This window comes from Argiope bruennichi, chromosome 5, assembly GCF_947563725.1.
Source record: "Argiope bruennichi chromosome 5, qqArgBrue1.1, whole genome shotgun sequence".
NCBI classification, from domain to species: Eukaryota; Metazoa; Arthropoda; class Arachnida; order Araneae; family Araneidae; genus Argiope; species Argiope bruennichi.
The window spans coordinates 37,435,288-37,460,047 of record NC_079155.1 but is presented as its reverse complement, the minus strand read 5'-3'; the positions used below and the strand labels follow the sequence as shown (position 1 = coordinate 37,460,047).

Here is a 24,760-nt window from a genome sequence, read left to right as displayed (position 1 = left end):
ACTCTCAAATAGAAGTGTATTTTTCCTTTCCTCTTGTATAAAATTTCCTACAGTATTTTCTTTCATATTAAGAGTCCCTTTCATGAATGTTGTGTTTTTTTAAAGATTGACGAAAAGTTAGTATGGATTTTGAATGAAGCTTCTTGCACCGATTTGAACTAAAATATGTTACAGAATTGCAACTTTAGTATTACTGGATTACATTATACCAAGTAACTCCACTTAGAAAGTCAAAAGGCATTCTTCGGGTTTATATGGAATTTCCTGTTTAAAAATCATCATTTCGGTTTAATTCTAACCAATTTTGCTTTTTAAGTATTTACAATTTTGATTATTATCTTTATATGCATTCGAAAGTACAGACCGATAGTTAATCAACCTTTTAAACAAATTAGCTTCAAAATTTTTATATAGTTTAGATGCTATAAACGTATATTAATTTTCACTTATATGAGACATTACATTTTTGATTTAAGACGACTACACGAAGAACGTATTTACAGATTTTAATCGATATAATTTCAACAGATATATATTTTATAATAGAATTACCTTTTATAATTATAGCTCTTCATGTAAATAACTTTTATCTTCATTGAGGGAATATTTATAATTATATATAAAATTTATATATGAATAGTTTAAGAATTTCACCTGTGGAGAGATTTAATGTAATAAATGTACAATGTAATAAAATTCTTGCACCCATTTTTAAGCAAATCCCGCTTATTGACAGAGAAGAATGATTGTTTTCTATTTTCGTTATCTTCTCACTAATAAGGAATAATTTCATGATTATGTTTATATGATTCTCTTCTCAATAATAATGAAGAATTTTCTCCCACAATTTAGCCAATAGATGGTGATTTCCCTAAAAGCATTAATAATCAAACCAACAAGATAAGGATCATTCATTTTTGTCCCAACCAACTATAGAATATGTATCTTGCAAATTTTACTAATATATTTTGTTGTGTTTGTTTGCTTTTAACTCAATACATTTAAATAGTACTTCGGTTTACTGCAGAACAGTTGAGTTTCGTCAACGATTTGAATTTTACGGTCTTCTGTGTCAACCACTGAGGATGCAAATATACACTGCATATCTAAATATTGTGTTTCTATATTAAACAATTTTTCTAACATAGAAACACAACGAATGCAATTAATAGTTACTATAGCTTTCCTGAATGCAGTTAATAGTTACTATAGTTATGCTTACTTGTTCATATCTTTCTTCAACCCAAAATCCTTTTTTAGTAAAAAAAGGGAATTGTTTTTTAACAAAACATAAGAAGCAAAATTCTTTTTTTTTAGATATTCAAAACTAATGATTTCAATATCTAAAAAAATAACCTTTTACCAAACGCTGTTTTCTGATGGATAGATTTTTGTGCTTTACACAAAAGCATCTTCGTACTGAATTTATGGATTTGTTAATTGATTGCCGCAATGAGTTTATTTGAATTGAATTGGTGGAATTTTCTGTGTAAATCGAAATAAGCAGCACTAACTTTGGGAAGTGTAATGGGTTTTTTATTTTCCTTTTGAAATATAAAACCATCCATGGAAGCTTTTAGTTGGTTGAATGATTAAACGAGTTTCGAGAATTTTAGTATTAAAAGCTGTCATCTGCTACAAAGAAGAGTCACAATATGTAAATACTGCGCAACTTCACTCCGGCATTTGCGTATTCCAGAAAGAATTAATTCCCTGCCAGGGTTCATTCCATAAAACTATTTTCTTTATTCTAAATAATCAAAGAGCATTTAATCATTTAACTGTTAGAATATTTCATTAAAATAAAATGTATAATTGCCGTATTTTGGCAAATGCCGAAACAATTCGGCCATGGAGGGGGGAAAATTGCTATGAAGTACAGCTTGCATTTTTCTCCTCATCTGCATTTTTTCCCCAATTTTCTATCAAATTATCATCCTCTTTACGACAGACTACTGTTTTGTTTTCTATTTTTGGATTACATAGCCATTTATGAAAACTTAATAAATGATTCTAGGTTACAGAGCCATCTATTGTAAAGTTAAAAATTTTGTTTTTTATTATCAACAATATTTTTTTTATCAAGAATTTAATTCAGTTTAGAAAAAATCGTATTCACCTGCTTTAGAAAATTCGCACTCTTTCCGTATTTTTTATTTAAAAATCGCATTTTCTTATTTTAAATGTGTCAAAAATGTTTCAGCCTTCCTCCAAACGTACACGTCATGTTTATTTAATCTTATTCCCCAACAATACATCCGGGGGAACGATGAACTCATTTTTCTAAAGCAGTTAACAATCGAAAACATTTGGTTATACAATATATTTACAAAATTATTTTTCATCATGCCTTATCATATTGAAAGTCAAGAGGAAAATATACACGTTTTGAGATCAAAGCAACCAAATGTCTATTCAAGACATGCCTCGCCATCAACTAAAGCAGAGATAAATTTTCTGAACAAGCTCTGAATGTCCACAAGATATGTTCTTAAAAAGAGCAGATGCCAAGAAATTTTTAAAATGTATCAAGAATTTTCGGCCCTCCCTCTAAACGTGCATGTCATGTTGATTTAATCTCTTTCATTGATAACACATCCGTGGAAACGATGAACTGTCTTTTTAAAGCAATTTGTTTGGCTACACAATAAATTAACAAAATCACTTTTCAGCATGCCTTATCATATTGAAATTTGAGATGGGAAGACACCCGTTTTGAGATTAAAGCAACCAAATGCCTATGAAAGACATGCCTTGCCATCAACTGAAGCAGAGATAAATTTCTGTCGGGGCTCTGAATGCCTACAAGATATGTTCTTGAAAAGCGCAGATATCAAGAAGTTCTCTGAGATAAGAATGGCTGAAAGGAAATATATGGCCACATTCTAACAGAATTTATGCGGCAGGTGGCTAGTGGTAAAGTCAAGTGCCGCCGTATTTTAAAGCATTTACTCTAAAAGATTTCTTTCCTAAAAAGAAAACCGAGATTGCGTGGAACATTGCAGTGAATAGCAGTTTTCTATTTGTGTTCAAAAAAGGTATTTCGGTTCCGAGAATTCCGGTGATTTTATGATCAAATTTGGGTCAGTGAATTTCTGAGCCAGCTTTCTTTTCGGTGATATTTTAGTAGTGTACAAAGGTGCGTTTTCTGTGATTGTTCACCGAGAAAAGATAACTTCTGTAATTCTTAGTAACAATTATTTTTTCAAATCAAAACATTTACTTTCTTTTAAATAAAATTTTACTTTTTACTTACAAGTATTATAATTACATTACATTGCTTTATGTGTGTCAAGATAAAGGATTTATGTTATTGTTGGAAAAATGATAATTTAATGTAACTTATAAAATCTCATATTTTAGTATTAATTAAATTTTTAAATAAAAAATTATTTTGCTTTAAATTAAAATTAACTTTTTAAATACAAATACATTACATTTTTTATGTATACCAATAGGATGGATTTGTGCAAAAATTAGAAAAACAATAAGTTGATATGACTTCCAAATTCTCGTATTTTATACACTATTTTTTGCTTCTTTTAAACAGCAATTTGTTCAATAGTAAAATGCCATAGAATTTGTATTGTCGTTTGACTGATCATCTTCTAATAAACTTTCAAAAATATATAGAATTCACATTCTTTATACAAAATGTATGTCTCCTTTCTTGAATGTTGATATGATTTTTCATTTTATATACTAATAACTTTAAAATAACCATTTTAAACATTAATGAAATTTAATAGAGCTTCTTAACTTTGACTTCATAATTCAAATATTTGGATTTGTTAAGATTAAAAAATGCACAGACAGTCATCTTCATATAATCTCATTTTGCGATAAAGAAACAAAGCAAAACAACGAGGTTAATCGGAGGAAATCTATCACCACCGAGCACAGCAATGTTTTAACTTAAAGAAAAGGAATTCTTTTCATTTAATTGTATTATTTCAAAAGATGAATAACACTGCATTATCTTCGAAAGGAACTTTAATTTATGCATTACATGACTTAAAAATTGTCTTAAATAATTCTGCGATTTTGTTGTCTCTTATGTATTCAAAATTTAAACATTTTTACAACCAGTTAAATTATAAGAGAACTTCTAATTAATCCAACAACTTTTTAAACCTAAATGTGTTGTAATGTTATAATTTCTCTTAAAAATTCATATTTATGAAAGTGTTAATATGCTAAAATAAGTGCTAAAGTATGTAGATATATTTTGCCCGAGTATCCGATTCCTTAATTAGTTAATTGCTAATATATTTTCCTGCGATAGAATATCTTAACGCTTTTACACCACCATTTGGGTTATCAATTTAGCATTTGTACACTTCACTCATGTAAGCAGCTAATAGTTGGTTAGTTATTGTGATTAATTTGAATTTAATTCCGTATTATTTTACACAAAGTAGTACTATAGTGGACATTATATAAAAATCTTGTACTGATAAGATATAAAATTTCTGTTTCGCTAATATATATATATATATATATATATATATATATATATATATATATATATATATATATATATATATATATATATATATATATATACAGGGTGGTCCAAAAAAAAACTTCCCCTATATATGAAACCCTAGCGGCCTATCCGCTCAACCAATCGAACCAAAATTTCAGACATGGTTGTTTGAAGGTATGCGCTGGAGATTGTGATGATTCTAAACAACACAGAGCTCACGGTTACGGTTACAGTGAGAGAATTTCGAAATTTTCGAATGGCAACACCCACTTTTTCCTTGCGCAAATTTATCAGCGTACTGAAAAACCACAAATGGCGTTGGAACGATTAGCGTGTGACTAAAATTAGTGGCGTAAATCATTTACAAAGAAAAGCATTATAAAGGACTAATGACAACACAGAGAGGAGGAGCTTTGACGCACTTTGCATAATTCACAGGGTTAAACAGTAGCAACGAAATGACATTAGTGACATTGTATGGATGCAAGATGGGGCTCCTCCACACGTCACCCAATGTGTTCGATCAGTGCTGCAACAACACTTTGGTGATAGAGTCATCTCTCATAACTTTGCGGTTTCGTGGCCACCGCGATCCCCCGACCACACTTCTATGGATTCCTGCTTCTGGGGTTATCTGAAATCTAAGGTGTACACGCCTGGTCCAGAGATGTGTCAGAATTGCAAGATGTCATAACACGTGTGAAGTTATGCAGATTCCTTTTTTCATGTTACGTTCGACATTGTTGTCCACAATCTTTCGAATGCAATGCGCTGTCGCCTGGAAGGCGAACGCTTTGAAAACCTGTAATTATAACTTTCCACTCCAATAAAAGCTTTTTTTTCTTTCCTCTCTGTATTGTCATTAGTCCTTTATAATGCTCTTCTTTGCAAATGCTTTACGCCGGCAATTTTCATCACATGTTAATTGTTCCAACGTCATTTGTGGTTTTTCAATACGCTGATCAATTTGCACAAGAAACAAATGGGTGTTGCCATTCGAAAATTTCGAAACTCTCTCACTGTAACCGTAACCGTGAGCTCTGCGTTGTTTAGAATCATCACAATCTCCAACGCATACCTTCAAACAACCATGTCTGAAATTTTGGTTCGATTGGTTGAGTGGATAGAATCCAGATATATAACTTCTGTGAAAACGGGAATAAATCCTTTATCATAATCATTGATACTTCTATTTGCTAATGAAATTCATGAAAGTTACCCATTTTTTCAAACATTTCAAAACTAAAAATGAAAGAGGCGTTGTTTATAAAAAGCCAATCGGAATGATTTTACCTCAATTGTCAATTGAAAAGATTAACAAAATAAGCTCTTTCACCACAAAATTTCACGGGATTTACCTAATGATATCTGATATGCGAATACTGCATAATACAGTGAAAACGACGTAAAAATGTAATTGGATGTTTCATGCTAATATGGAGAGCATGCAACAGTAATCAGAAGAAATATCCAAATTTGACCTTCATCATTAAAAGGATATGCTATCTATTTCGTAAGAGTTCATAGGAGTTAAAATGTCAATCTCGTTGTCAGAGATATGAATATCCAGTAATGAACAAACAAAATAAACAAAGCAAATAATAATAAGTATGCAAAGAAGGAGTATTATATTTTCTATTGTATTGTATGATTACATATTTATTATTCGACACTATTTATTCCAGTATAGCGTAGATGCTTTATCCCATATTTCATAAGTTGTTTATCTTATCAGTACTGTCTTCATTATTTCGTTCTTTGCAATATTTTTAAATGATAAAAATAATTGTGCGGCTACCTTGCCAAACTGATTATCTTCATAAACTAGGAGTGAAAAATAATAATAATATACAAAATATATATATTTTTAAAAAAATTATGTATAAAATAAAATTTTAAGCCAAAAATCTAGAATGTATTACTGCAAGTAATCTTTATCCTTTCTGTTGGAGAAACGTATTATGAATATAAAACGTCCGGGAGTGTATCAAACTCTTTACAAATACAAAATAAAAATTACATTCAAAATAAAAATTATAAAGTAGCTGGTATGTTTCTGGTTTATTGCCATTGGTTTATAACCATTGGTTATAAACAATAGTTATTGGTATATAGCCATTGAATGACCATATGGGTATAAGTATTATCTAAATCTCTATCTATTTTTAATCAAAGACGATTAAGGAAAATCGAAATGATAAGATTATCCAAGTGCGGTTGGAAGTAATTCCCAATGGGCCATTCACAAACAAAATAAATTAAATGGAATATTTGATTATTTAAGCCATTATTTTGAATTAAGATTTTAACTTTATATCAACAAATTTTTAACAAACAAAAATCAAAAGCTTTGTAATGAGGATTATGTACCTTACAAAGTTAAATGTACATATAAACAAAATTTGACAAAGTATTTTTAAATAATGTTGCTCAATTACGGAATAAATGCCTCCAGTTTTCATTAGCAAAATCATTAATTGTTTGCATGCTAATCTAATTTATCAAACAGTTTTTATTTTTATGGCAAAAAATTTGTCAAGTTGCTTAAAACAAAATAAATTAACTCTAAAATGAAACAAGCATTATTAATAAATAAAAAAAAATCATTTAAACAAAATTTATTGAATATGTTTTTTTAATAAGTTTTCTTAGCCGTTTGAAATAATATATTCTTAATTCAGTAATATAATAAATAAAAAAAAATATTTTATACATGCGCTGCAATTGAATCTTTAATATCAATTTTTTACCCGATTTCAGATTATTTGAGCTGTCACTTCAAGGAAACTTCAACAAACAATTCGCAATACTGTACGTAAGGTGACGTTTTTCTTAGGGAAAAGGCAACATTAAAATTCAAAGCTTCATCACTCAGTTTGTTTTAGTCACGGAGGTGTAGAACTTTATTTCCCAAAAATAATAGTGTTTAAAGAATATTTCATATTTGGCTAAATAAGGATAAAGAAAAACTTAGGAATACATAAAATTTTAGATATCATATTTTTTTATCCTTTACTGAAACTACAATTTCAAATAAAATATTTCAGTTCATTTAAAGTATTTTAAATAAAAATGTGCGTCTTAATATTTTACAATTATTAATTAGGCAAATATAAAAATCTAAAGCGGTATAAAAATCTAAATTACAGAATTTTTTTGAATAAATATTTACTGATTGATATAAAATAAAAAAAATAATTCTTTAAGTCATTTAATTTTTTTAATTAAAATGTTAAAAGCGTGTGTAATTTTTTTTTAAAGCAATATATACTATTATCTGTGGCTAATAGAGTGGAGATATTTATGAAAATTTAGGCTTCACAATTACTTTTAGCTGAATATTTATTAACTGGAACAATTTTACATAATTTTTTTGCATATATGCATTATAATAGACATTTTTCGCATTTATGCACCATTTTTTGCATTATTGAAATAAATAATTAACTCTAATATCTTAGAAGTGAGGCATAATATTAGGTATAATAGACAAGCTCTGTGGAGAAAAATTCTATTTCATAAAAAGAGTTATGCAATTTTAAAAAGTGAAATTATGTTAATTATTTAAACTAGTATTAAAATTACGACAAAGAAGAACTATTGAATATGATAATTTTGTAACTCATAAAAAGTAACTAATTAGACATAAACCATAATTTTCCAAAATCTATTATGGACAGAAAGATTTTCCATTGGTTAAAATAGGGCACATATTGCAAGAACATTTATTATGTATTTCAGTGTAGAAATTTTTTTATCAAAAACAACAAGCTGTGTTAAAATACAGAATATTCTATTAACATAGTGATCGAAAAGTAACTAATTTCTTCGATGAAAATTAAAAGGGAAATCAAAATTGAAAAAAGTGAAAACAGTTTACTAAAAACAAATATCATAAGAAAATAAAAGCTTCCATAAAAAGAAAATTTAATTTAATTTTAGAAAGAAGTTTCTATTTATTTTTCATTGTCAAAAAATGCTAAAAGATTAAACTTGGAAAAGAAGAAAGAGCTATAATTTTCGATAAAATAAAAAAATCGAATGTTGCTCAAAAAGTAAATTAAATAGTTTTACTTCAATAAATTGCTCTAATGTTAGTAAAAGTGCTTCACAAAGCAGTTATTTTCTCTAAATTTGGAAGAAATCAGGATAAGTTCTAAATGTAATTAAATTTCAAAGACATTACTGAAAAAAAAAGAATGATTTTTCTTCGAAAAGCCTTGTAAAAGAAATGGAAGGGACCAAGTTTTCTTATTTAATTACCCTAGTGAGTTTTTTGAACTTATTTTTTTTTACTTGAAAATAAACAGTTAAGCTTTAAAAATATTAAACATTTTCTATTCTTTACTGATTAGAACTGCTTTGTGAAGCCTAATATAAAACATAATCGAAGCTAAATATGCATAAATATAAAACAAATTGCTTTTGCAATTTCAATCTACATAAATAAATCCAAATTGCTGAAGAGATTTTCTTCATAATTTCGTAAGCATTTTGAAGCACAATAAAAGTTTTAGAGAAATATTTTGGGTGTTTGATAAACAATCAATTAACAACAGTCAATTTCAAAATACTTTCATTTTGTGTATGCTATAGTAAAGTATATAGTATAGTAATAAAAAATTTGGAAACTGTTTGAAAATACACATAGCTATCATTTTTCATACTTTAAAATTTTGCCAGAAAAAATTCTGCAAGAATTTCAGTGTTCTGATCCAATAATCAATTTATGAAGTAGTTGTACAGAATTGACGTCTTTATATATTTTTGCTTACGAAATGGCTTATCCATTCCAGAGATTAATTTGTTAATTGCGAAGAAAATAGTAGTTAGTAGCGAAGCGTTTTTCATTTTTTTTACATCTCAATTCTAGGAAATAAAGTATTTTTATATTAAGGTATAAATAATTAATAAAAAATCTATAATAATACATTCTCTTCGATTATAAAATATTTTTTTTTTCTGAAAAAGTTTTGCAATGCAAAAAGATGCTTTACGAAATAATAAAATAATTATCATTCTTTTAAACATTATTTTCATTGCTTCAATAATTTTGAACTCCAGAAACTCCTAGTAAATTAATTTAGCACATCTAAAAAATTTTCTTAATGTAAAATAGCTTTAGAAGCAATAAAAATATTATTATGAATTTAAATAAAAATAAATGAAAAGCCTGTAATAAAATAAGCGCATGTGCAAGTACTGTATTTAATAAAAAAATTAAAGAATATTCAAAATATAAAGTTACATATTTCTCAAAAATTGGATAAATTTGTTAATGTACAGAATAATAATAGAAATCTTTCAAAATCAGGGTTTCAAAAAAGTTTGTTTAGTACGGTTTGAATTTGCACTGTATTATGAAATAGAAACTACATAAAAAACTTTTCCAGAAAATGCAATAATATGAAATTAAAGTAAGTTAGAACACTTACATTTTGACTCCTATTCATTAAGTTTGCCATTTCTACCATTTCTGTTCCAAACTGACTGAATGCTTTGACGAATTCTGTGAAATTGGCCACGTTTTCCAGCCGATTGAGACTTATGGATACCTAAAATAAAAAATAAAAAAAATACTAATAATACCTCAATATATTGCAGTAGAAGGTTTTTGCACTGTCGGTTTATCAATAATTTAAAATCACAATATCAAAAATATATAAAATTAATAAAAATATCAGATATTGCTATAATGCATTACAAAGATCAGAGCAAACTTTTATTAATCTGTAACTGGAGACCTGAATTTCCTCACCTAGCTAGAGACGTGGTTTCAAAATGACTCCATTATTATTTTTAGAAGGTTAGAGAGCAAAAGGATGGAAGATACTATTCCTTACCGAGATCTGTCTATTTGTTACAATTACAATAATAATTTTTTTTTGATATTGATTAAAATATTACACGTAGATTCAAATAAACATGATGATCTCTCTCTCTCTAAGGCGCTAAGTTTATAGACATAGTACAATTATTATATATAATATATAAAAATAAATGTTTATTTTATCGTACCGTCCATCCTATTGTTATAAAACTTTGGCCATCATACTGGCTTCTCTTGCGAGAAGGTTATAGGCATAATACAATTATTATATTTAAAGTCAAAAGCATAGAATAAATATTATCTATATTTCTCATTTATTTATATATTATTTAATTCAATGAATGTATTCATTGTAGACATGAAAATAAATATCATTCTTCCTATTATTCCTAATTAAACAAGATATTTATTTCCAATTTTCAACGATATTTCCAAAATTGCTTCTTCTGCGGCGGCAAAACACCGGGTTCCAGCTAGTATATACATAAAATGTAAGCTTGGTAAGTACTCGCCTAAGAACTTTCATTGGTTAGTTGCTGCACACTACTTTTTAGAGACACAATAAAATATAAATATTATTAGTGATTTTCTTTGTAAGTTTTCTTCATTAGATTAGTTACATTTTTCATGCAAAATTTTATTTATAAGCATTTTTCTCATAAGTTGAGAAGATGATCAACCTAAATATTATTTTAGGAATATATGTTTTTTATTCGTAAAGTAAGAATGTCATTAAAAAAGATCAAAATTGTATTGAATGTCTTGTGACAGCTTAATCTAGGACATTAAATAAAATCAAATTCATAGAAAGCTATTGAATTCAGTATTTTATTCTTCGTAAGATTTGCATTTCTCTAAATTTAATCAACTTATGGAAATAACGCTAGCATAACTTCAACCATAAACTTAGAATTTAAAAACTTCACGAAAAACTCAACAGGAAATTTTCCTTTGAAGTCTATGGATGGAAATAATATATTCAGACTCATGTTTCAAATCTCCTTTTTTTCCAACTAAAATGATCTTTCTATAAAGATGAGACATGCTACTCCCAATCTCCGTAATGTACATCGAAAGCCTCCCCCAAAAGATGTAAAGGACGTTTTCAACCAAGGACAGAAACCTGCCATATCCACCTCGTTTCTTTGATAAATGGCCTAAAGGAATTGAATTTTTTACCAACATCTGCTTCGGTCATAAACTACTTTTATCACTTCCAACATTTTTCTCATTCTCATAAGAGATAAAAATAAGGCTGCTGATCGCTCAAACTGAAACTATCACTTTTATTTTTCAGTTCTACAGTTTTGAAGAAAAAAGCCAATTTTGATGTGATCTAATTTTAACTAATAATTTCAAACTTTTTAGATTAAACATCAGACGCTTAGATATATATATTTCGTCCTAGATAACATGAGTCAATACATAGAAAAAAGTGTAGCGATAGAAAAATTTATTTTTTTTTATCTTACATCATCATTATTTTCTTAGAAAATTTATTAAATGATAGAATGAAAAATATATATTATCATTTGAAAAAAGTTTCTAATTTCTTTTCCCGGGTAAAAATCGCCCAATTTTCAACGACCATTTTAGAATTTTTTGCGATAACCTGATTTCATGATGTACAATAATTTTCAATAAAATATTTATATAAAAAGTAAATCATTATTAAACTGAGTCTCCAAGCATCCTCGAAGTATATTTTTCTTTGTCTAGTAACTTTTCAAATTATTTTAGAAATTTGGTGCCGCCAATCTGCATTTTTTAATGAATTGAAGATTTAGTATTTATGCTGCTGATGAGATTATTTTTTTTAAAATCCTTGTTTTTTTCCCTTAAAATTTAAAAAATGGCCGATAGGAAAGTATCTTGTAATATTGACATTAATAAAAAAATGACTTCAAAATTATCGACCAAGAAAGGGGGCCATGTATATGGGATATTATATATAAGTAATATTACATACAATATCGGCCATTTTGCAGTCTACTATCATTATTTTGATTCACCATAATGTAAATAAATTCACAGAAAAGATTTTTTCTCCCAAAATCGGTATTTAGGTATTCATCATGATTTAAAAATGTTTAATTGTCTTTGAATTAATAAAAAAAATGGAATTACGAAAAATGGTTAAACAAAATAAAGGAGAGATAATTTCCTTTTTTTCTATGCTTATAATGATATTACGAAACAAGGTTAGATAGATTAAAGGAGAGATAATTTTATTTTTTCTATGCTTATAATGATATTACGAAACAAGGTTAGATAGATTAAAGGAGAGATAATTTCCTTTTTTTCTATGCTTATAATGATATTACGAAACAAGATTAGATAGATTAAAGGAGAGATAATTTCATTTTTTCTTTGCTGGAACAAGCAAAGAAACTGTGCTTGTTAATTATGACTATTAATAAAATAAAGTATCCGCATAAGGCATTTATCTATGCTATAGACATTAAAGTCTGAGGGCCATTCTTCAGTATCTAAAGCGTAGATGAAATGGCACATTTAGAATATTATAATGTTCTTATACAAAACAATAAAGCTCAAATGAAATTGCATAAAATTCCAAATAACTTTGATTTGTATTTAAAATGAAGAAATCTTTAAAAATTATTGTAGTTTACTTAATGAATTAAGCATTAACATTGAATGCAATTTTCTATGAATGGAAAAATATTATTGAATACAAGAAATTAAATTGGATTCAGGTATGCAATCGAGGGCCAATTATAATTTTCTGGATTTTAGGTTCGGTAATATAAATTATACCATGCTCCTTATTTTCCTTTGATTGCAAATTTTTATCCTGTGAAAAGAGTCATTATTCTGTACGCCATAATTCAATTAAATTCCTCATAAAATTGGAATTCTTGCAAAATCGATATTTCAGTTCTATATCATGAGTTAAAAAAATATAAATCAGTGTTTGAATTAATGCGGAAGACCAAATATACATGTGTAGAGAATACACATGTAAGCGCGAGCGCGCGCGCGTATGTGTGTGTGTGTGTGTTAATTACGATAGTATGTGAAATAGAACTATCAGCAGTTTTGACCTATACTACTTCTCAAACAAAATGGGAATTTTCAGTAACTGTAATTTAGATCAAGCAACATACTTCAGAATACTCTAATGTTTTTTTTACTAAACAATAAAAATCAAGATACATTTTGTCAATAATTCAAATTAATCTTCATTTTTATTTAAAACGGGGCAAACCTATAATTCTATAATATTCTGATTATAATATTGACTTATATAACATATTAAGTATTAATTGTAAAGTTGTAGTAATGAAAAAATACTTTTCAATATAAATGCTTAAGATGGACACAGCTATAAAATCAAGAACGAATTGTAATTTTATGGATATCAGGAGCACTAATGTAAATTATTCTAAAAAATGTGTATTTTCGTTTACAAAGCTGATCCATTTCCATTACTTTCACATATACAACATATAATTTTATAAATATTTTTTTTTAAATTTAGAATTAAACTTTTGTTTCCTCATATGTTTTGGAGAAAAAGATGTATAATATGTGCAATTTACAATTTCAAATACAACAATTTGTATTTTCAAATACAACACAGAAAATTCTCAAAACACTCTTCATTCTGTCTATCTCTCTATTTTTTGCAATTTGATGCAGCATTAATAGAAAAAAACACGACAAAATCCATCTAAGAAAGTTGCAAAGATTTTCTGAGTTATTTGGAAAACAACTCCTAATCATATAATAAGAACTTACCCTGTCTTTGGTATTGAGCAATTGCTTGACAACAACGGTATCCGCCAACAACAATATCCTGGTGACAGCTGACAACAGCGCACGTGCCGCTCTAGCAAGATGATGCTTGTCGGCGTAGGGTCGCAACTGCCCGCCGTCGTCGTGCTGCACTTCACAAAGATGCTCTATCATGGACCCTGAAATTGCATAGAGAGAGAGTTGAATTATTGATAAATTTTGAAACGAAGTTCTATTAATCATTCCGCTTATTACAGACACACTTCTTTATTTCGCCGTTAGGAACGTTGTAACCTGTCTCAAATTCAGCATACTTTCTTTACTATACCCTGTTACTTTCTTTATTATACCAGATACCGTTATGAATTTAAAGGGATTAAAAGAACTCCATCAAACACTATATATATATATATATATATATATATATATATATATATATATATATATATATATTAAAGTAAAATGGGCCCCATTACCTCAAAGAACTATTACGAAATTAAGCCCCAGGATAATCAACTATACTGCATGTTGCCTTTTGTAGTAATGTAATTTCGTTTTCGGTTTTTCTTGTGGAAATTATTTTGTTTATAAAATTATAAGCCATTTCTTTCTTCACCAGCTTCTATGTCCTCCCGAGGGTGTGGTGCGGATATTTGAAGAGGGATATGCTAGCTCAGGTGTAGTCCTCGTCATCTGACTGTATTTCAAAATTGCGAGATCCTTCCCAAAATAGCTTTAACATGAGACTTTAATATAATTGAACTGAATTGAATTCCCCAGCTTCTACAAAGAAAAAAATTCATGCAATTAAGAATTTGATGAAATGATGAAATCAGTTGAAATTTATTGTAGCGTGATACATAACTTTACCGAAGAGAACTATTTTTAAGAAATATTAAAACTTATTAAAAATTAGCACGACAACTAAATTGGTCCCTATGTAACATTTCTTTTAAATTTTAAAATTTTAGTAAAATATTATTGGTAAGGAATAGCATTTTGTAAATTTTCAAGTAAAAACTTTAGAATTCTGATTAATTTTTAATCAATAAAAAATTGTAAATAAAACATCAAAACAAAAATCGGTCTAAAGTGAAAATTGTCCACTTTTCAATCTTTTTTGTACCACATTGGGTAGCTGAAAGGTAAAATATCTGTCCAGTGCAGCACCACACACACACATGCCTATTCTCCTTTATTATTATTAAACATTCATTTCAAAAATAATTGAGAAAAAAAATTATTTGACAGGAAAATTTGATTTAAGTGCATGCCCCTTCAAGTCCATTTATATAGGAAATTTAATCTCAATAATTTGAAACTGAATCTATCTCCGAATTTTAAACTACATTAAATGTACATGAATTTCAAATAACACTTGTTACATTATTACTAAAAGCATTTCCATGAGCCAGTTTTTATATCAAATGCATCACAGAATTTATTTGAATAATTTCTTTCAAATGAAGCATTTTACATTAAAAATACATATACAACTTGCAAACTGACAAATTCCGAATTCCAATGCTTTAAAATATATTGCACAATAAACAGACAATTGTATACAAATTTGGGGAGAAGATAACGCATTTCATTCCGATTATATAGAAAATTGATATTTCAGAAAGGCATATTCAAATTTTTGAAAACCTGATATACAGAAAGATAATGAAGCACGTGATGGACATCTTTCTATGTGTATATCTTTCTGAATCTGAAAATGTTGTTTGATTGTTGAAGCAATCATTCATTTTCAGATACTGTAAAACAATTCCCATTAGATCGATGCAAGTACCAGACAATAATTTCTAGTAGTATTCCTTTCATGTAATATTCCTTTTATTCATTATGCTATATTTTCCATTAGAGAGATACTACATTTATTTTTTAATATTATGCAATAATTTCCATTATCAAATATTGCAATAATTTCCATTATCAAATATTATTCAGTACTTCGAATTAAAAATAAGTACTTGATTTAAATTTAAAATATTGGCAAAAAGGCTATATTTTAAATTTAAATCAAGTCTTTATTGTTAATATTAATATATTGTCAAGTACTTATGTTAATATATTGTCAAGTACTTATTGTTAATTGCAAAAAGGCTATATATCTTTTCATGAAAATTCAGTATATAAGCCACTAGATTCATTAGGACAGGAATGACTTGGAAATTTAAAAGAGTCAAGTTAGATAGTGATTGAGCTAAATATGTTTTGTGCTTGTGTAATTGATTCACATTATATATATATATATATGATGATGATCATGTATAGCTATTAGTTAATATGTAGCAAAAAAATTATGATAGTTTGATTTTAATACAAGCATAATGCTCATAAAGACAGCTGTTCCTTTTTTTTATAAGATCTAAAAGGAATTTTAATATAATAAACTAATTTTAATTTATAAACAATAAAGGCCGATTCCTTGAAAATGTAATAATATTGTTCTATAAGTTTTATATGTCGAAACTTTATTAATACGTAAGAAGGTAATGTTAAGGAAAGAAGACCAATTGCTCAGTTAAGCAATTACTTTATAATAATTAATTAACGTCACTGTTTGATAATAAATTATATGTGAACCCCTTTTGCAAAAAAAGTATTTTAAGAAGAAAAAAAATCTCGCGCACACATTCTAGTAAATCTAGGACCTCGAAAAGTCATTTTCTGGCTCCTGTGGGAAAATTTATAACAATCCCTTTGAAAGACATAGCAGAAACAAACAGTTTTTCCAAACATGTATTGCAATTTATCTCCTGTTTAGATTTCTCAAAGGGAAGCTCATTTTTCTGCTCATTTGTCTTATTTAGGAAGAAAGTCGGAAGCGATTTATTTTTATTAAATACGACATCGAGTTAGAGAAAAGGCAATAAGATTGTAGGCAGACAATAGCAAGTCTTAATACGAAACGTAATTAATATTTCTTTTCTGTTCATCCTGTTGTTCTATATGCGCCAGTATATATACTTTCTTTAACAGAGTTACGGTTTCTTCAAATATTTCGCATTGTTTTACAAATGTATGGATAGAGAAAATATCTTTACTCAAGTATGATAAAAAAAATTACTGAGTAATAGTCCATCTCAAAACCATAAATTAAAATATAAAGAAAAATATAAGTGTGTTTCATTTGCTGAACCCAAATTGATGCAGTGATGTTTTTTCATTCTTTGTAATACTATATGGTAAATTATATTTTTGGAGAGTATAATACCATTTAGTTTAATTTATCAAATTTGTTTAAATTCTGATGTATTATCCCAATACAACATAACTTTGTTAGGGAATGAGTATTTAATGGTTTTATAGGCTATTTATAATAATTTTCATAAAATTATTTTTGAATAATATTTTTCATCATAATTTATTCTATCAGCATTTCACTTAATATCAATTCCTTTTTATTGCCCGTTACCAGTTTATTCTTTTATGACTTAATTTCAATACAAATGTGTCTTATAAAGAATTAATATGCAAATTCAAACATTTGTATGCCATCTTATTAATTTATTGTATTAGATTTTCATTTGAAGACACGAAATATACTCGAGATAGTGTAATTCAATTTGACATTATTTATATAAAATGAACTTTTGTATTTTTACGTTGAATAAAATATAAACTGAAATTTCTGTTTGATAAATTAGAAAATATAACAAGGCATATATTTATAATTATAACAATTAGGACAAAAATATTTTCGATAAAATATATTTATTACAAAGAATAAAAAATTTAAAAAAAACAACAAAATAATGAAAGATTATCACGATATTGCAAGAAATTAAAAACAATGTTAGTGGTTAAAATGCTATTCAAGCACTTACGGTAGTTACGTCAAAAGAACTCCAATTGTGACTGACTAATTTTTATACTGATATAATCATTAGAGGCCACCATTCAAAATGCATGGTAATTACTTCATTAAATATTAATTATGTAATTGCTACTTAATGACGTGATCCGCTAGAATTAATTTAGTTTTTACAACCTGACAAATGCTTCCCATACCATAAATCATTAGCAGCCTAAAATGAATACATTTGATAAAGACCTATGAAATGTTATGAGTTGTTTATATGTATATATATATATAAAGAACAATAAAAATTAGAAAATAGAATATTGATCTAGAAAATCACCCTTTTCTCTTCCTTTATGATTTCATTCGATAATGTTTGTTTATGTACATAGGCAATGTGAGCACATTACTTTTTATACTTCGATGCGATTTTGATTGAACTTTTATAACATTTCGATATTTTTATATTGCATTTTTAAATAAAAATGAAATCGAAATATCTGAATATTTTCTATCTCATTTTAGTCTTACATAGGTTGTTTCAACAAAGGGCACATGAATTTCTTTAAGTAGTATATTGCAAAATTCAAATAATTATTATTAATGACACTTGCTTTTAAATATGCTTCTAGTTTGTAAATATAGCCTTTCGCTTTCGTGTGCATGCAATCTCAAGTGAAAAAGTCTCGTCGAAAGCAATAGGATGACCCTCAAACATATTATACACACGTTCATTCGGCAAAGACTTCGATAGCCATGTTCAAGGAATCAAAACGCTACAGTTGCGAAATCATGTTCATGCAAAGACTCACACATCATGAAGCATGGAGCTGATGTGTATTAATATTAGTACGATCAAGTGCCTTTCGACTGTCGCCCATATCCGCATTCAAAGAAGTCATCCATGAACTCATTTACAAACCTGGGACAACCAACAAGGGCAAAGTCACATTTTTTACATAAACTTTCTATGTTTACAAGCCAGAAATCTTATATGTTGTTGATTATGGTACTTCTCATAGGCAAGCCGGCTGACGAAATCAGCGATTTTCAGCCGAATGTTAGCATCTCTTATTTGAGCAACGTCATATAGGGCCAGAAGTACGTCTTAGCTACACATGCGTCACAGCCCATTTCATAGTGTGGACTCCCTTCATACATTTCCTTCACTCACTCACAGATCGTAATTTAGACCTGACTCAGAGAACGATCACCTCTGATCCAGTCCCCCCCCCCAGTGGTGTTGTCTCGACTTGGAGGACTTTGTGTCCACGACAGATTTATGCGTGTATCAGCCACCATGTGCACGGGGAGTCTTAGGTCAGCGTAGTTCGAAGTCACAAGCCAAGTGATGTGAATCCAACGCCCTACCAACTAGGCTATTCCGGCCCAGATATTCTTTATTAAATCCGTCATCAAAGTTAATAGTTTTTCGAAGGATTGGCAAATTACATAGTCTTCGTACTCCCTGGTAGCATTCATATATTGTAGAATATATGAGTGCTACATATATAAGATATTCACAATATTGTAATATTCACATATATTCACAAATTGTATATACGATTCACAAGATATTCACAATATTGCATAACACTGTTTAATATTGAAGAATATAAAATAATGTTGCACAATATTGTACAATATTGCGCAACATGTTGTGTTACCTGAGATTTTGCCTTGGTTCGGAATAATAAAATTCACTCCAAAACATGTCTTAATTTGCTTAAAAGAAAACATATCTTTTCATCCAATCAGTTTTAACCAAGACAACCAACCGTAAACAACTGACGTTTTTTTAACCCATCGTCCAAACCAAGTGTTTTGGACGGTTATCTAAATAAAAGTCATTTGAGTCTAAATAAAAGTCATCTTTGCTCTTTAACATTTATTTGTGTACAGTTCATTACAAAGGATCATAACACAAATTAATTAGTTGCATAACACCTGAAGCACCTTCTTTAAGCAATCGATGCCTTTTCAGAATTACTTTTGCCATTACACGAATGAGCATCTACAATAGCTTGGATTTGGTATTGTGGAAAATATTATAAAAGTCTATAAATAAAGTTTCAATGGGTAGAGTTAATGAAAATCTCTGGAGTATTGGATAATAACTAGTAAAATGGCTACTGAATCATACATTTTTAATGTTGCAAGTTTAGAGCCTCGTTGCGTTCGTTTGCTATCAAACACAGTGTTTGAGCAAGTGTGGAATAAACTTCGTTTCGCCAAACATTTGCCAATACTATATTCAGAAAGGGCTTCCATGATTATCTTTTATAGTTTTAAAGGGACTATTTGATACGTGACTACTCTCCATTGCAAGGTTAAAAATTATGCTACACAAATATCCGTGATGATTAGCTAATTAAAAAATTAACCTGTTCGCTATAACCCGTGTGAAGAGATAATATTCTAATTTTAGAGTTACTGCATATTTCAAATTCGTCTTTTAGCAATTATTTTTGCTCACAAGTCTATTAAATCATGATGAAATCAATCATTATTAGCACAAAATTATTTATCCTATCTATGTTAAAAAATCCTATCAAATGTTTCATTATTAAAACAATAAGAAATCAGATATTTTTACATAATTTTATGCGAAGTATATAATAAGAATATATTGCAATCATTAAAAAATTCATCCTATAGATTTTGATGAATTGTCACGTGCTAAGTTTCCCTGAGTTTTTAAATACATATTTTTGGCAGCATGTCTATCTGCTTATCGCTGTCGGTTTGAACAAAATAACTCAAAAATACACTAAGCGAATTGTGGAAATTCAATATGTTGCCTTAACGCCAAATCTGTATATTTTTAGCCAAAAATGTGGACGAATGTATCGAAAGAAAAGAAAAAAATATCGCAGAAGAATTTGTATGAAGTGACGAAGGGGAATTTGAACGAAGTATCGAAGTGGAATTTCTCTATCTATCTGCTTATATGCTTGTAAAGCAGACAACTCAAAAATGTATTGTGTTATGTAGCTGAAATTTGGTATTTCGATCCATAATTAGAACAAAAGATGTGTATTATTTTCGAATAAAAGAGTGTTTTTTTTATCTGCACATTTACATGTGTTTGAACAAGATTGTTCAAAAATGCTTCATTTAGTTAAATAAAATTGGGTATGATATTTTGTGGTCAAAATTACAGATTTATGTCAAATTTCAAATTCAATCAGAAAAAAGGAAGACGTCAAAATTTCATTCACTTTTCGCTTTATATTACAAGGCACAAAACTCAGATTCATCATCACTACACTCAAACAGGGGGGGGGGAAGGAGGAGGCGGGAGAGTAATTATTTTTTCCCGAAAGAATTCTTCTCTAGACAATGTTTAGGGACGCAGAGCAGATATAATGAGAAAGAAAAGAAAGTAGAGCTGTTTGCCTAAGCATATGATAGTTGAGGAAAAACGATCTGTTCATTTTATATGTATACATAATTAGCAATTTTAAATAACAACATTTTTTGACCGTTTTGAATTGGTTACCTTGGCAAAGAAAAAATACTATTCTAGATACATAAAATACTCAAATATATGAAAGGAAAGGAAAATAAGGAAAATAAATTGTAATATTTTCTCATATTTGTAAAAACACAAGCTGTTCATAAAAAATAATCTTACTATCTAAAATCAAAAACAAAATTTCATCAGAAACCATTAAGTTGTCGATTGAATTCAGAATAGTTTAGGAAGTCAGTTTTAATTACTGTTTTTGGCAATCAATTTTACAAATCAATTAGCAAACTTTTTTTAAACTTTTGCTGACTGAAAAAAAGACACATTTTTTTATGAATAGGAAAATAAACTAGTTATAATTTTGAATATGACTAATCTAATAATTGCAGAATATATCAACGGCAAAATGATAAATGTGTATTCATTTTGTAAAGGGTGTTCATATTATTTCACAAAAAAAATCTTAGAAAAAGAAACTCAAACCTGTGAGTAGAAGAAAATTTGTACAATAATGAAAAACAACATGAGGAGCCATTCAATTAAGAATTGAAATGTATATCGTATATTAAAGATAAGTTATTTTATTTCTTTCGTTTTGGGTATTATATTATATATCTTCAGAAATTTCAATAATAGAATAGAGCAGTACGTTCATTATATATTGCAGAATATACTTCAAGATAAATTTAAGATTAATATTTTGTATTGTTATCAATCTGTTATATAGCTTTCTTAATTCTTATTGTTTAAGTTGGAAAGAGAGATTTACCGTAAATCTTAATGGATAGTGAATGAATTCCAGGTCAATGACCTTGTTTTTTGTGAAAATTTGGTCAAAATATGACAAAACGAAAATTCTGGAAAACACTAGAATTTTGACTGTCTTTATTAGAACGCGAGAGCTTAAGCTTTTATATATTTTATATATGTAATGCTTTCGAATCCTGTCGACTAAATAATATGTAACATATTTTGATTGAAGTAGAATGCAGGTTCGAAACAGTGAAGAGACTTGGTATTTTTAATTACGTTTTATTCTATTCCAAGTGGCAGGCATGATTATATACAAGAAAACGTAGCACGGCACACACAGACGTAAGAAGAGCGAAAAAAGGGACGAACAGATGATGACTTGCCTTATATAACATAGGATTTCTGGCCAGGCACCAATTCAATACACGTGTGACCTTTGCCACCTTTTGAAGGGTACAGAGGATATCACTTTTATTTGATACGTAGTACTGATGGCGCATTATTTTTACAAAGGGATTAATTTGACCAAAGGTGGAATTGGATCAAGAAATAAGAGAATATTTTATAATGAAGTTACGATGGGTTGTAAATTAAGATAAAGTTTTGGAAATTAATTTGGATTAAATTAAGAGTTTAAAATATCATTACATATATATATATATAAACTTCCATCCACTGAGTGGATGATGCCAACAGCTGTTGATTGTTTTGGGATTTAATTACCGATTTGTTGTTGTTAGTGCGTTTTTGTGCTATTTTTTGAGTTCACCTCGGCGGTATTTCTGTTACCAATACTCCAAGTTTCTGTAAAATAAACTTCGTTAGAATTTATTTCATTGTGCATAAAGCAAACGATCTCCCTCATAATATTCAATTGTATGTTGAAATTAAATCAAGGATATTTTATACGAATTTTAAATTAACAATTAAATTGTTTGGATGAAATACATATTCCTTAAACATTGTATCTATTTCAGAGCAATAATATTGTACACAATAGATGCACAAGCACCTTATATTTTTATTAAAGTGAAATTTAAAATTTTATAAATATAAATAGTTATAGTGAGTATGTTGTGATTTTCTAATGAACTGCCCGGTTTTAAATATAATATTTTTTAATCTACACAAACACAGCTACACTACAAAATTTACAAAGACACATAGACAATTAGGTTAAAGAAAATAGTATGATGGAGGGATTCCACCGTTTCCAACCGAAAACATTCAGCATTAGCGCAAGGGTTGCGCATAGGGAAAAAGTTAACATCAGGATGCAGGTCTTCCTTTCTACTGCTTGCCTTCTGTAAAACGGCACAAGGAGGGGAAGAGGTGCTACATAGTTAATTTTATTGGTGATTTCAGTGATGCAGCATTTGTTTTATATTGCTATTAATAATTCAGGTCTCACAAATTAAGATACGATATATAAAGCTTACGCGTATTTCTAGTACAATACATTCAGCATAGATACAGTAGATATTAAATTGAATTATTGACTTTTATTTTTACTAATGAACTTATTAAAGAAATCTCATAAATAATTTGCTGAGAATGGTTTTAATTATGTAAAATATCATATTTAAAAAAAATCAGCTAAGCAAACATCGAATATAACATCATAGATTAAATTCTCAACATAAATAACAAAAAAAAATAAATTGGCAGTTTCCCCAATTAAAATTAATTTTAATTAATTTTAAAGTTAAAACATATTCATCGCTTAAAATAACATGAAATTTAATAAATATTTATGAATATATATATGCATTTCCTGTTATAAAATAGTCAGACATGTGAATACTTTGTCATACTTTCCATTTAAATTGTAGCGGAAAATACATTTGCTAACTTTGACCTTTAAATAAATAAGTTCGCGAAAGACTCATTTGAAGACGAACTCGATCGTAAAATAAAGCATGGCCGTAAGTAGATGATGGAAGATTTATAAAATTGTCGTCTTTCCAATCCAAGAAGAGATTAATGTGTTTCTACTCAGAAGATGACATTCTATTCTTGGATCAACAGAAATTGTCTACACTCGTGGCCAGAAGATAGCAGACGACTTCTAAAATGACGGTTACTAGAGCTTTTATGAGGAATTCGATGATGAATGGTAGAATGGGAGGACGGATACATTACGATTTACGAGGACAAAAATAGTTCTTTTTGCTGTTTCGTTCTCTTTTATCTGCAACAAGTGTTCTGTTTTCCAAGTGGCGCCAAACTGACACGAATGGGAGAGTCTACGAATGCGTGTGTCTTTTTAATTCGATTTTTATGCAGTAGCGCTAAAATAATTTTGTAGTTTAATGTTGTTTCCGTCTTGTGTTTTCGAAAATTTTAAGAGAGAAAAATAAAATATACGGCTTTTGCCTTACTATCAAAGATCTGTGTAGATAAAGCGTTTTCTTTCTCAAAAAAAAAATGAGGTCAGTAGTTAAGTTGTGGTAAAGAAATGAAAGTAATGTGTTTAATAGAATGGTTTTATTTAATCATTATTTTTTTCAGTCTGAATTACTTCTCATTTATCAAAATTTTAAGTGACATAAAAGGTTATTTATTTTATTTTTAAATTGATATTTTCTTTTATATTAAGATAAAGAGCATTTTAATGCAGCCTTACAAACATTTATTCAAAGATTT

General features: G+C 28.3%; 1 protein-coding gene across 2 annotated transcripts in view; it reads right to left on the bottom strand.

Annotated features, from left to right (window-relative positions):
• The window catches only part of LOC129969129 (alpha-catulin-like), a 315,460-nt gene that overhangs the window by 70,003 nt on the left and 220,697 nt on the right, over positions 1-24,760 (bottom strand). For both annotated transcript variants that reach the window (XM_056083550.1, XM_056083551.1), the window contains 2 exons: positions 14,082-14,257; positions 9,925-10,044 (listed from right to left, as the gene is read on the bottom strand). In XM_056083550.1, the coding sequence (XP_055939525.1) occupies positions 9,925-10,044; positions 14,082-14,257 (296 nt within the window). The remainder of the gene's footprint in view (positions 1-9,924; positions 10,045-14,081; positions 14,258-24,760) is intronic.